The 14,723-nt window shown below is 40.2% G+C and overlaps 1 protein-coding gene across 1 annotated transcript; it reads right to left on the reverse strand.

The window, feature by feature from the left end:
- Window positions 1-3,784: 3,784 nt before the first annotated feature.
- LOC139970591 (zinc finger MYM-type protein 1-like) lies at window positions 3,785-6,561 on the reverse strand. The gene is made up of 2 exons (XM_071976397.1): window positions 6,508-6,561; window positions 3,785-5,329 (listed from the first exon to the last, which is right to left on the reverse strand). The coding sequence occupies exons 1-2, from the start codon at window positions 6,559-6,561 to the stop codon at window positions 3,785-3,787; spliced, it is 1,599 nt and encodes a 532-aa protein (XP_071832498.1).
- Between the last annotated feature and the right edge of the window lie 8,162 nt (window positions 6,562-14,723).

Below are 14,723 nucleotides of genomic sequence, written 5' to 3' on the forward strand. Positions count from 1 at the left end.
GGGGGTGCATTTCACGGCATTTTCTAGGGACAACTATGAGACTATCCGAGTGGAGCACTAAAATAATACAAGCAAGAAATATGTTTGCCTTAAAGCCTCTCAGATAACCGGAAATGACACTTTATTGACATTAAAAGTTGCATTAAACACTCCCCTTGCCCGAGTCACAAAAATGTTTTAAAAGTTGGTTCTGAAGTCAGAAGTATAGTAATTTCCATTCTGATCGCCTTAGCATGTCTCTATTGTGAAAAGTGCACCTACTATCACCGAAACAAACGGGGTAAAATCAAATTCAATTTCAAAGCCGAATGCACAATGTATGTATGAAGACGTACAAATGATCGGCTTCTGCCGTACAACGCAAAGCGCCCTCGCTTTTTCAAGGCTTCATTGCTTAAACACACGGCGATACACTGTGTCAGCATTCTTCCTTGCTCAAATTCTATGGTTAAAAACAATTGTCCTTTTTTTGGGGGGGTGGGGCATGGGGTGGGGGTTCCATGCACTATAGAGTGGAAATTACTGTTTCAACAAATTCTGACATGGTGCCTTTATCTCCCTTACATGGCACCTGGTCCTACCCTAAACAAATTGCCACAAGGAGGATCTTTAAACTATCCTGGAGGCTTGATCAAGCCATGCCGACATGGTTTCTGAACAATAAATGCAGATATTTGTAAGATATATGTTTTCACAGAACACAGACGTAAATGATTATGGAATAATTTTGTTAAGCCAAATGTTGTTTTTAGTTTCTCAAATCTGATTTACGATTTGTTATCTGGCGCGGCTCAGGCATGATCCTAGTTGTTTGTCTGCGTGATAGGATGAGTTATAAGCCTGTTTTTTTTTATAAACACCGCCTGTTGAAATTGTAATTGTGCATGCACTTTGTGCTTGTATTTTCTAAAACGTATTTTCTTTTATATTCTATTACACATTTCGAAAAATTTTTCACTTTAAACCATGTGCAAATATTTATAGTCCTTCATATTCGAGAAAATAAAATAACAGAACATGAAAAAAAGCTTCTGTGTCATAAATATACCTACCATACAGTACGTAGTCTGACTTCATTAATTATTATACAACACCTAATTGCCTCTGGTCATTTGATTGGTAAATTGCTCGTTGATTGCATGCAAAATCCGCTCTATTCCACTCTATGAAATAGAACCATGTGTTATACTTTTTTTGGTAGCACTTTTTCAATGGTAAGAGAGCAGAGAAACCTGTCTGTTCAAAACAATCTGTTGCATGAGTACATTTTACCCATCTTAATATAATATGTTGTATAAAACAAATAATGAATGGTTTCCATTCGTGTAATAGTGCAAATATTTCATTCGTTGAAAGATGGTATGTTCCATTCAACTCGGCTGCGCCTCGTTGAATGGAACATTCCATCTTTCAACTCATGAAATGATTGCACTATTGCACTCATAACCATTCATTATTTGTATACTAGCCAATACGGGGTACGGTGAGCGCATACGCTATATGCATATATAACAGTCATATCCACGCCATCTTCCCGTATACCAGTATAAATTAACGTGTAGCAACTTTCTAAAAATCGTAATAAGTATAAATGCATATTTGTCGCTTTGCTGTAAAAGCTATACTCATGGACAGTGTGGCCTCGATTTGGGTAACCACGTTTCCAAGTTTTGTGTTATATGTATGTTTTACTGATTTTTGATATCTATTTTTTGTTCAATATTCCTACTATCATTTCATGTGATTTAGTTTATCCAAACTAGAGAATGTGATATTATCATTAAATAATATGGAAAAGCGTTATTATTTCTCAAATATAAATAATATTTACTCCGCCGTGAGTTCTTTAAGCTCCGTTAAGTACCTTTGGGGGAATCCATGAGGTTTTCCCCAAACTGCGAGAAATCTTTGAGCCATGAGATATAAGGTAAACTTTTTATTTGTAGATATCGAGTGGGATATTTCTAAATTTTATCTCAGGATTTCGGGTTGTACTTTATCTCGAAAAATTCCGACTTTTTATCTCGAACTGTTCGCTCGAAGTTATGATCTTTTATCTCTACGTTCGACTTCTAGCTCTTGTTAATTTTCCAATGTTCCTTCTGTGCCAAGATATACAATAAAAAGGAGGTGATTTTTGCACCGTCTTGCAACGTTCTCAGCAAGGCTATTTCATTTACCACAGGCGCGGCGGAACGGGAAAATTATTGGGGGGGGGGGGGCTAATGTGTCGAGACTATCTAAGCGGGTTTTTTTCAAACCCCCAGATGGCCGGAAACGGCACTTCCCGAGTGTTTTATGCTGCGAATACCTAGCCCTAAAATATGGGTCTCAAGCCTGCAATTTCTCAGATTGCACGAGAAAGTCTGTAAAAACATTGTAATTTGTATATTCGATGGTGTTTTAAGAGTGTAGCTATTACTCGTAGTGTACTCGCAAAGACGTTTTTGAGTGTAGTAAGGGCAGTGGCGGAGCTAGGGGTATTGGTCGGGGGTGGGGGCAAGAATGGTCTGCAGGGCGCTTTCGACACTATCTAAGCGGAGCGCCACCATAGGTTGGCGCGGAGCGTACAGAAAATTTTTGAGTAAAGATACTCTATAGATTGCAGGAAATGACCCTTTCCGAGCCTTGCTAATTTGCAGATATAAACAGAGAATAAATAGGTGTCGTCGCCATTTTGTCGGAAAATTACACCAACAGAATATGACAAACAGGCCCGTCGGAAGGTATTTGAAAGTGGTACGGTATTTTTGTTGACCGGTTCGATTTACTATCTAAGCGGAGCGCCACCATCGGTTGGCGCGGAGCGTACAAGAAAATTTTTGAATCTTCTAACCGCCCAGATGGCTGGAAATGGCACTTGCGGGGCAAAATTTGGCCACGATGTTGTACACTTTCCTCCTGCGAACTCAGTATTTTTTCATTTATAACTACATGAACTGAAGAATCCCATCTTTAGTCATGGATGTTCTACCTTCTCGCGCCCATGTCCTTCACAGCTGCACCGGAAGAGCATATAGCACTTTAAACTTACAAAGTGTATGCAGGGCGGTATAGCTACTAGCTAGGGTCTTATAGTAGGGGTATGAATGGTAGAAATTCCGACGGGCTGGAGGTCTTTTCCAACTTAGTGGCGGGACGGCCGCACCGTCGTTACGCCAGTAAAAATAAATGAAAGGTTCAGAACTGCCTGTACTGTAATAGTTACAGTTTATCCGAATTTGATAATTTTGCTAGTTCTTATGAGTGTTACGATTATCTAAAATGATTCCTCAATTAGTCTACCTTCCTTTGAGGTTAGGGCCTCAAAAATGTTTTGTGGGTGAGCAAAGATTTCGCCGAGTGCGGTTAGTCTCTGTGAGGCTTTTGAAATTATGCAATAAACGTTAACAATGATTATTTCGTTACGGCGTTGGTGACAACCAACACCTGGGTGGAATCCTCTCCATACTGCAGTACTTTTTCCAATTTCCAAATTCCAAGCATTGTTCTTTCTGCAGTTGGGGCGCAGAATATAGGATATTACCCGATTGCCTGTAGCAATTCAGTTGTATAGGATGATCTACTGTATCCTTTGTTAGGGTTGAGGATTAGAGTTGTAGGGTCAGCAAATGTGAGCATTTTTCGTATAATTTAGCCCTCTTTCTTCCTGGAATTAATGCTCCTATAAGCTCCCGGTATCACAACGACTACTATACTGAAGAGCATGGGCTCCTGGGCATGGGCGCTGTTAAAAGGAGCACCGGCTATCGGTTAGTGTGCAGCGTTCTACTGCGAACTCAAATCAATGGAAAGTACCAAACACCGAGCGTCGATGGTCTTTGGCACTGGTAAATTCGTTGGCTGCATCAACTAGATTCAATCGATCCGCATAATCTTTGTGTACATGTAAGATCATAAGGTGGTTGAGTCGCTGCTGGGTCATTGTAGACCTTAAGTAACTCTTTACACGCTTCATAGCACTAAATGAGCGTTCACTTACTGCATTTGTCGCAGGCATCACTAAAATTAGTTTGACAAGCGTGCACACTTGTGAGAGGAGCTCACGATTACCGAAACTCAACCCTCGCATGTGGTCAACAACCTCTGGCAAAGTCCACTCTGATTGTTTGGCCGTAGCTTCCATGGTTTCCCCAAAGGTTTCTAGTTGGACTCTGAGCTCGCCCTTACGGAGATCCTCGCCGTAAAAGTCACATACGAATTTTAACAGTTCTTCGTCAACATGTTGTTGGTTACACGTTTTGAGAAGCAGCTGCTGTAGTTTTGAGTAGATTTTGTAACCCTCCTGATCAAATCTATCGCGGATGCAGTTGACAATGGTGTCAACTGCCTCCAGGTATATTCGCCTGAAGTAGTCCTCCACTGATTCTGGAGGCATGATATCCGCGGCCGAACCAGAAACTAATCTGGCTGGCACTTTCCTCTGCCGTTTTTGTTCAGGCTCATCTACGGCTAATTTTAAGGCTTCCGACGTGACATTGGTCCAAAACGACTGGAATTGGTCACGCTTTTTGGCAAGGATGGCGACAGTTTTACTGGCACATTCTTGACCCTCCGCCGCAGATATATCTTTTTTCTGGAGAGTTCTGCTGAGATTGTCACTGTGACTCAGAAGGAGGTGACCCAACTTGGCTCCGAAGAAGTAATCGAAACTCTTCATGTATGACAGGATCCCTCTTAAGCGCCCCTTTGTGTTTGCATCTTTTTCAATAGCTAAACACTCCTCGAAAACCTTTTGGAGCGTATCGTAGTTGTCTATGATACTTTCCAAAGCATCCGCCTTAACTGTCCATCTCGTTGGGCACATGGTACGTATGCCGATTGGTGCAGCTTCCTCAAGATTTGATTTGACTTCTTCAAATTTGCTGCCACGTCTCGGCGAATTCTTTATAAGTTTGGTAATTTCTTTTGTATTATCCAGCGCATCTCTCATTAGTGCGATATTCTTTATAGTGTCTGAGCACGCGAGATTGAGGGCGTGGCCGTAGCAGTGAGTGTATATGGCCCTTGGTTCCTCTATCATCAATTTAGTCGCAACCCCTGAATGTACACCTGACATTGCAGCCGCACCATCGTAACATTGGCCACGCACTTTTGACAATGACAGGTTCATCCTGAGCAGAGCGTCTTTTATTATGAGAACAAGCTGATCAGCTGTTGTCGTCGCAGTGGTATATAGGCCTATGAATTCCTCGTGAACCTCAAATGCGCCGTCAACCCAGCGCAAAGAGATAACAACTTGCTCCAAGTTTGACACGTCAGGTGTTTCGTCCACCATTAGAGTGTAGAAATCAGAAGACTGCACTTTGGATACAACTTCTCGCAGGACCTATGAAAGAACACAAGAAAGCACATAGTATTTTGTGATTTCAATTGGTTATCATAGGCGTAGGAGGCGGGGGAAGTGGGCTGGAGCACCCAAACCGAAATTTTCGTAACAATTCGTGCACTTTCATACAAAAATTCGCGCAGTGTGTTGTGCAAAACCGGGCAGTATGCTATGAAATTTCGTGTGGCTGCTCAAATAAATCGGGCAGACCACCATGACATAGTTCGGAAGGAAAGGGGGCGCTGAAATTAATTACGAAGTAGCTGGAATATACACATTTTATCTACCGTTACACAGTAATTCTTCCCCCTCGAGGTAATTCGATAACAAGATGAAACGCAAGAAAAGGGTCCTCAGAACTTCCGGGCAGCTACAAGCTCATGCCAACAGGCCGGGCCCAAATGAATGGCCCCTAAGCCTATGTTGGTTATTAATTGTGAGGTATATCGTTGTAAGGAGGGATGACACCGGTTAACTGGTTTTTGTTTGCCTATCGCTATTATTTCAGTAGGCCTCTAATTCGCATCTTTTTGTGGATACTTGTGACTCGGTCAGCATTTTCGAATAAGCAGCTAGCCGATTCATTACCACCTTGTGACAGTTCATGACACTTCAATGGTGACATAGGGTATTTGTGTATTCATAGAATGCAGTCGCCGTTTATACTAATATGACTTATTTCAAAAAGACACGATGGAATTCGATAAATCATTTCACGTGGAGTCAGTGGCGTAACAAGACCTCACGGTCCGGGGGAGGGGGGGGGGGCAAAATTCCCAAAACTTCCCGAAAATCTTCCGTCGATGGGGTGGCCTGTCCTATCGAAGACCGTATTTACCCTCTCCAGAAAACTGAGGACCTTTTCAAGCACACATTATGCGTCTATTTCCCGATTATCTCCCAGTTCCCTCTTCGCCCGCCCGCTTTTCTGCACCTTCAGTATTCTTTCTTCTGCGTTCCCGTTTCCGCTTTCTTCCTTCCCTCCCCGATTTTTTGCCTTCCCCTTCCCGTTGTAGCTCTTCGGGAGGGGCAGTCTTCCCCCCGGCCCCCACTGGTTACGCCACTGTGTGGAGTCATTATGGGTCACAGCCAATCAACGTCGAGTATATCGATGACGTCAAGAATATTTAATGAGAATGGGTGTAACCAATGACCGTAGTTAATTAGGATGAGGTCACATGGGTCATGACGTCATCGAAATACTCGACGCTGATTGGCGAATCGACCGCCATTTTGTCTCACACAGGCCTGGATCATGCCCCCAGTAGCCTACTTGAGAAGCTCACCCAAAATTTCTCGAATTGTTCAAAATTTCTCCAAAACACCTGTTATCAATCCGGATTCTATTCATTCCATTGTCATGATTGCCTATATTTTTTCCATGTGAGATGAAGATGACATTTAGGTCACAAAATCATTCGGAATTTGAGGCCACCCATACTGTCGTGTGCATGTCAATGCAACAGGAAGCCAAGGCCTAGCCTAGGCCTACTCTATGGTATTTCCCATGGAAACCTGATTTCAACCACGGCGACGGCATGCTTTCGGGACGCCGGGTCTAAATTCGAGACTGTATGAGTTTTGACCCTCCCCTGGACCGTACATATGATCGAATGAAAAATTATTTATTTACCATTTCCGTCACAGGATCAGAAGTCAGTGATGTAACGCAGAATCTTGTTCGAAGTATCACGAAAGTGCAGGTAGCCATTCCGCAATGTCTCTGAACTGAACTTTCTACAATTAGAGGGGGCTATACTGTTATGATATAGTGATGCCATCTCTTTGATGTTACCGAAACACTCCATCGAGACACCTTACAGGCCTCTTATGTATTTATCTAGGTCATGGATTCAGTTTTCCCACGAGAAGTTTTTAACTATCTTATTGAATCTTGGTACAGGGCCTTTTCCCAAAATAGATTCCATTATGTCTGTGGAACATTCGAGAAGGTTCTCTCACGTGGTATGGAAGTTTCCATAGAAAGGGGATGGACTTCCAAACTCCCAACCAATCAGGGCAGATCAGTGCCAGTGCACTTATTTTTATATCGTTAAGTTAATACAGGATGGTCAGGTTATTGGCTGCCTACTGATTGTGCGCAGAGGATTTTTATGGAAGTAAGGTATAAAAGAAAAAGGAGGTCAGAAATTTATCACTCCGTCAGCAAAGTTTATCACTTGGTCAGCAAATTTATCACTCCGCCGAAAGTTCATCACTCCTAATTGCTTAATTGACGGAGTCAAGTCAAGTCAAATCATTGTAATTTAGTTTTATTTGTAAAGAGAATCGACAGAGAAGAAATTATACCGAATCAATAATCAAATCCTATCTCGTCAACTTGTTTTTGTGTGAACTCATTGTTTTCGCCCGTTCGAGACATCTCCTGAAGAAGCATAAATACGGCATCAAGATATCCCAGTACCTTTCTATCGCGAGTCCCGATATAGTTTTACTATCGGAGGAAGCGGGCTCGTCACAATATTACATGGTGGAGATCGGTTGCTTTCTTCAGGAACAAAACGGAAACGGAACTTTTCATGACTTTCGTTCGTTACGATCAATAACGAACAGGAGGATTTTTTTGGCCCGAAGACCTAACGAGGAACACAACGTATGTTCACGACCTAGCCTAAGCCTGTACACCGGAACCACTGATCGTACACTAACGTTAATCAACCCAGCATGCACTTCGCGTTTGAACATTCGCGCAACTAGTACGTAGAATACTACAGCTCTAAACATCAGAACTGAACATTTTCGCGATCTAAGCCTGGACTCTACCCGATGCTAACGGCAAACGAATCTGAAGTTCTTACGAGATGTAGGCCTACCTGCTACTACCTACCTGCTACTACCTGCCGCTACTACTACTATACTACTACTAGCCGAGGGTCTTCAATCATCGTTTGCAGTTCCAGTACCAGTTCATAGTTAAACTTAAGGGTGAGTGAGATCATGCCAATTTGTATCCCAACCCCTATTTGAGATCAGAGTGTACCGATAAGCTATTTAAATCGTGTCCATGTATTGCATATTTGTTATTTGTATTTAATAACGGTCGATAGTGTGTTCAATTAAGTATATGCTCATGTTGTATACTCATAACTAGCCTAATTGTATTCAGCATAATGTCCGTCAGTAAACAGGAAACTTCGACCTCTGTTAATGTTATGCAGAAACATAGGCCCACTGATTTTTTGCCATCACAATTTCAGGGCGATGTAATTGATGCAGATTTAGCCGAAGCTCATTATTTGGGATTTGAAGATTATTTAGAGGTGCATAAATTGCCGTCCCAAACCACCCCTGAGGCTGTAGCGGAAGAATTTAATGAAATATGTCGCATATTTAAGCGAACACTTAAAGGCCAAGCCAGACTCTGGATTGAAAACAAAAATTTTTCAACTAGTGCTGATCTGCGCAAGCAATTCCTTGCTCGTTTCAGTCCAGGAACTTCTTCCTACGCTAAATCACAGGCATTTCACGCATTAAGCTATACGCCAGGTGATACAGCTCAAGCTCATTTGGCCAAAATTTCAAAAGCTGCAGCACAATTAAGCTATGGCGAGGACCAAATTAGAGATAAATTCATCTCGACCCTGCCTTTCCAATGCCGCTCAGCAGTGTTAATGTCTGCATCACCAAAAGCAACAATTGCAGATTTGGTCATGAAAGTCCAATGCTATTTTGACTTACAAATCCAAAGTCAACCCACAGCTTCTTCCGAACTATTTATGGCAATGCACGACAAAGCGTCTTCTGTTCAGACTCCTACTATTTCTGCATCTTCTGAGATACACGAGTTGTGTAATAAAATTCAGGAGTTAGAAACCAAGTTTGATCAGTCACGTAGGTCAGAATCGCAAGACAATCCAAAAGATATGAGGCAAAGATATAGTTCTCGTGATTCTCGTGGTCCTAGGACAGGTCAGAATAATAACAGGAGAAGGTTACCATATTTTAATCCTTCAGTCACATGTTACTACTGCCAAAATCGAGGTCATTTTGCACAATATTGTCAAATTCGCCTAAGCCATGAAATGGAGGCTAAGGTAAACAGAGTACCAACACAGAATTTTCAGTAGGGAGCACTTATGATTGCACTCATCATACAGTGACTCCAGACAAAGTACCAAGTAAAGGAAGATCGAAACGTAAAGCAAATAATATTTGGAAGAATAGTAATATTCCTAGTTCTAAATATACAGGGAACGACCGTAATGTGGATATTCAACTGGACACACGTAAATTTGTAAGAGGTACTTTACATGATGGTAAAGGAATTTCATTGTTGTTTGATAGTGGAGCGACACGCTCTATTATTTCTTCTTCTACAGTGCAAAGTTCAAAGTATTTATCCTCTATACAACCAGTCTCAGTTGATGTAGTAAACCTAAAGTTGGGTAATGGTCAGTTTATTCATGCGTATAGCACGATAACATTTCAGGTCAAAATTCAAGGTCATGAATTTCAGCTTTCTGCTTTAATTGCTGCAAACCTGACAGGTATTGACTTAATATTAGGTAGTCAAACTCTGAAGGAATTGAATGGATCTTTGGACTTTACCACAAACTGTTTTAGAATTAAACAAGCCAAAGTTTTCCTTAGGCCAGTGCAGAGATTTGTTATTTACCCAGGTCAGCAAAGATACATTACTGTACAGGGACGTCTTCCACTATATGCACGAAATGCAGATGTGGTTATTAAACCGTTTCCTTTAATATCTCGTATGTGTCCTTCACGAATGTTAGTGAAAATGCATAAAGGTAGAACAAAGATTCTACTAAGGAACATGGGTAATCAGAAATTTTGTCTGCATCCTTCTCGCACAGTGGCTCATTTAGATTTAGCAGATATCATTACGGTCACAGAAGACATACCTACTGATTCTCTAGATTTTCTCAATGTCATGAGAGACATCGAAAAACCGTCTCTTTTTCGAACCAATTCTAACTCTAAAGAGAATCGTGATGAAATTACACGATATAATTTACATCGTTATCCACATTTGACAGCCGATGATCCCCTGGTTTCCAAATCCGAACAGGAAATCATGAGAGAGAACATTAATTTGGAACAAAGTATTCTAAATGCTTCAGAAACAGAGAGCATATATGAATTTCTAGACTCACATAGAGATGCATTTTCTCTTTATGGTGAATTATCTCACTGTCCAAATTATGAGGCTGATATTACGCTTACTAATGACGAGCCATTTTACATACGTCCCTATAGACTTTCAGATGAGGACAAAGTCATTGTCGCCAGTGAGCTTGACAAATTAGTGCGATTAGGAATCTTAGCGGTAGGACATCAGTCTTATACTTCACCGGTTTTCCTCATTCCAAAGAAGGGAACAAAAGACAAAAGGGTTGTCACAGATTTTCGCTACTTGAACAGTAGAATAAAACGTCTCAATCACCCATTTCCATTACTGAATGAGACTATCCGTACCATAGGGTACTCTGGAGCCAAAATTTTGGGTGTTCTTGACTTGAAGTCTGCGTTCTTCTGTCTGCCACTTAGTGTTCATGCACAACAATATACAGGTATTGCTTCATTTCATGGAGGAAAGCATTATTATTATAAACGCTTACCACAGGGATTGAATTTATCTCCAGCGATCTTTCAGTCGCAAATTAATGATATTTTGGCAACGATCCCAAATTCAAATAAGTTCTGTATTGCTCATCATGACGATATTATTGTGTACAGTGCAGACAAACGATCTCACAAACAACACCTACAGGCAATTTTTAAGGTTTTAATGGACAATGGATTGAAAATCTCTCCGAAAAAGTGTAGCATTTTCCAAAATTCAGTCCGATATATGGGACATTTGCTCTCAATAACCCCAGAAGGTGAGGCTTGTATCCAACCTTTGCAAGACAGATGTGCAGCAATCAGGAACACACCTAAACCACACAATGTTAAGTCAGTAAGACGATTTGTAGGTGCAGTTAATTATGTGGCTTCATTTTTCCCAAATATTCAAGCACTATTGAGACCATTACATCATTTGAGTCGTAAGAGAAAGGTATTTAAATGGACAGAGGAACATCAGTGTGCATTTCAAAGTATTAAAGAGTTGTTGTGTAATCCACCTATATTGCATATGCCACAGAAATATGGTCGTTTTGTATTATATAGTGACACATCACGAGTAGCAACAGGATCATACCTGACACAAAGAGTTAATGGCAAAGAGAATATTATTGCATATTACTCTAAGATATTACCACCAGCATGTCAGAGGTATAGTGTAACTGAATTAGAAATGATGGGTCTATTTATTAATGTGACAGCATTCAAACATTTATTGCAAAATGTAGAATTTGAGGCATATGTTGATCACTCAGCCATTGTTGAATTGTTTAAGTCAAAACAAGAACCAGCAACTTCACGCTTACGTAAGCTTCTGTTCAAATTGTCAGAATATACATTTCAGGTTGGTTACAAAAAGGGCTCAGAATTGGTTTTGGCAGATTATTTGTCTAGAGCACCACAGGAATTTCACTCTGAAATAGATCAGGTTGCTCAAGAGGTCAGTTCTTATGAGGATTTTTCAACTCTACCTAAGGAGACATTTAATCCAATCATGACAAGGTCAATGGCAAGGTCAATGGGAGTCAAAGTTCCAGATTTATTTCCGAATAAAGTCACTAAGGAGTCCAAGCAGGATTCCCCAGCCAAAGTACAGTATCAACAAATAGAGTTAATAGGACATCCATTCCTAAGGCAACACATTCTAATGATCATGCTACACAGAGACCACAATCTGAGTCACAGAAGAGGACTACACCAGATGTTTCTAATGACAAGAGAGAAACATATATTGAAAGGCCTATTATTACTATGCCGAGTGAAAATCGACATACATATAGTCCTGACATATTAGTTGTGCCAAATTTTGCAAGTGTTTCTCAACCTTCAGAGCCAAGATTAGTGGATCAGAGTAGACATAGAGTGCAAGAGGTAATCAGAGAACCACCTCCAGAATTATTTGTTCAGCCAAAGCCAGTCATAACAAACATTGATAATTTGGTTACAGGGCACATTCCGAAACAAAAGGAATTGAATAAAGTCATGAAGGCAATTCAAGGAAAGCTCATCAAAAACTATGATCTGCCATTTGATGTAAAGGAGTTGCAAATTCAACAACAAACTTGTCCTTTCTACAAACCAATTTATGATTTTCTTGCACATGACATTATTCCAAGTAATGCTAAGCATGCTAGAACTGTTCGTTCTCAAGCAGAGGATTATTTGTTATGTAATAGTTTGTTATTCAGGATATTTTTGCATGAGACTAATGATGCTAAGATGACTCTTCAGTTAGTCGTACCTGAGACTATGGTAGAACGGATAATATCTCGATATCATGATGACTTGTTAAGTAATCATCAGGGTGTAATGCGTACATATTTGACCATTAGACAGCATTTCTATCTGCGTAATATGTTTCAACGCATCAGTAATTATATTCAGGCATGTCTCCGTTGTCAAGAATTCCGTAAGAAACCGGACAAATTGAGACAATATCATGCTCGCATTCCTGATTCTTATCGTCCTTTTGACAGACTTAGTCTGGATTTCAAGACTATGCCCACAACGGCTACAGGATTTAAACATTTGATGGTTGTTTGTGATGAGATCACTAGATTTGTTGTATGTGTTTCTCTTAAGACTCTTGATGCTGAAACAATATGTGAAGCATTATTGCAGAGGGTAGTTACAACCTTTGGTCCACCGTCTTGTATCATAAGTGATGCGGCGGCTTCTCTTACAGGAAAATTAGTGGAGCTCTTAAGTAAAGCTTTAGGCATTGAACAAAAGTTCATCAGTGTAAACAATCATGGAAGCTTACAGGTTGAAAGACACATTCAGACTCTTTCAAATTTCCTCAAAGTGAATTTAAATCAGTTTGGTACGGATTGGGTACGATTTGTCCCAACATCAGCCTATGCATATAACACATTTTCCTCTCCTCAGTTAGGTAGCTATAGCCCATTTGAACTTGCATTTGGACGTAAGCCACCAAATCTTACAAATTTATCATTTAATCCAATGGCAGGATTATCACAATCTCATGGAGAATATGCTGCATTGTTAAAGAAACGATTTGATCATTTGTCAAGGGTAATGTTAGTCTTACAAAAGAAGCAACAAGATGCTCAAAATGTTAAGATAAGTGCAAAACTGGACAAAGGTGCAATTTATTCAACGGGTCAATTAGTGTATCTGTATAAGCCAACGTCTTCCTCCTTGACTGCGAACTCTCGCAAAATTGCTGCAGAATGGTGTGGACCACTAGTAATCCGTCAAGTTTTGGATAGGACTCATTATTTGTTGGCCACTCTCAAAGGAGAAATTCTTAGTGATGTATTCAATTATAACAGACTTTAAACCATGTTTTGTAAGAGCATCTTCTGAAACTAAGAATATCACCAACATTCAGAAATTGCGAAATGTCTTGAAAACAAAGGGTTCATCAAGTGAAAAGGTTGCACGAATGCGAAATGTTTTGAGTAGTAACACTTCTAATGCAGAAAATGTTAATGTCATGCAAGATGCACATATTGAGTTTCATGATGAGTTTGGTAACATTTTGCCAGGGGTAACTTCAGATCACATCATGTGTCTTATGACCACTAAGCCAATGAATGTTGCATCCTTTTTAGAGAATAGAGCACATAATGAAGGATTAGCACTTCCATATCCTTCCATGAAAGATAGCATTTTAAGGCAAAAGAAAGTTTTTGCAAATGCTCCACAAGGAGACATGAAAGTCCAACGTGCTCGATACAAATTGGGTGAATTACAGGTTCTGGTCACCTATCAGACACCATGTTTTCCAACAGGCTTTAAGAGTCATGATTTTTGGTGGGATGTAGGAAAATATTCCAACACAGGGGAAATAATGAATTTTCTCCATGAAAAGGGATTGAACATTACAGGCAGTCCAGGCAGGATGTTGCAAACATTATATGGTTAATATGTATAACTGCATATTGCTTTAAGTTCAGATGAACAGGTGTTTTACCCACGATTGTATGAATGGAATGCGTTATGGCAATTACCTGCATACCTATTAAGTGGAAGTCATTGTACTGTATGGTGTAACAATATAAGCTTTATTGTTAAAACCACCACCAAGTGACCTAGTTTCATCTTTTATGACAAATGTGTAATGAGTATAGTATACCTTATTTCTCCTTATGAATTCGTTCAAACGTTTACCCGGCAATTAGAACATATCCGGAATATTAGCAACATGGGTTTTCATATATTGAGAAGTATTTTAAGGATATTTACATTGCATCATTGATGTTATATATTGAAGGCTATTCAGAGACAGCATTGGTGATATGCAACTTTTGCTTACAGCAAC

The sequence above is a fragment of the Apostichopus japonicus genome, chromosome 8 (assembly GCF_037975245.1).
Source record: "Apostichopus japonicus isolate 1M-3 chromosome 8, ASM3797524v1, whole genome shotgun sequence".
Lineage (NCBI taxonomy): Eukaryota > Metazoa > Echinodermata > Holothuroidea > Aspidochirotida > Stichopodidae > Apostichopus > Apostichopus japonicus.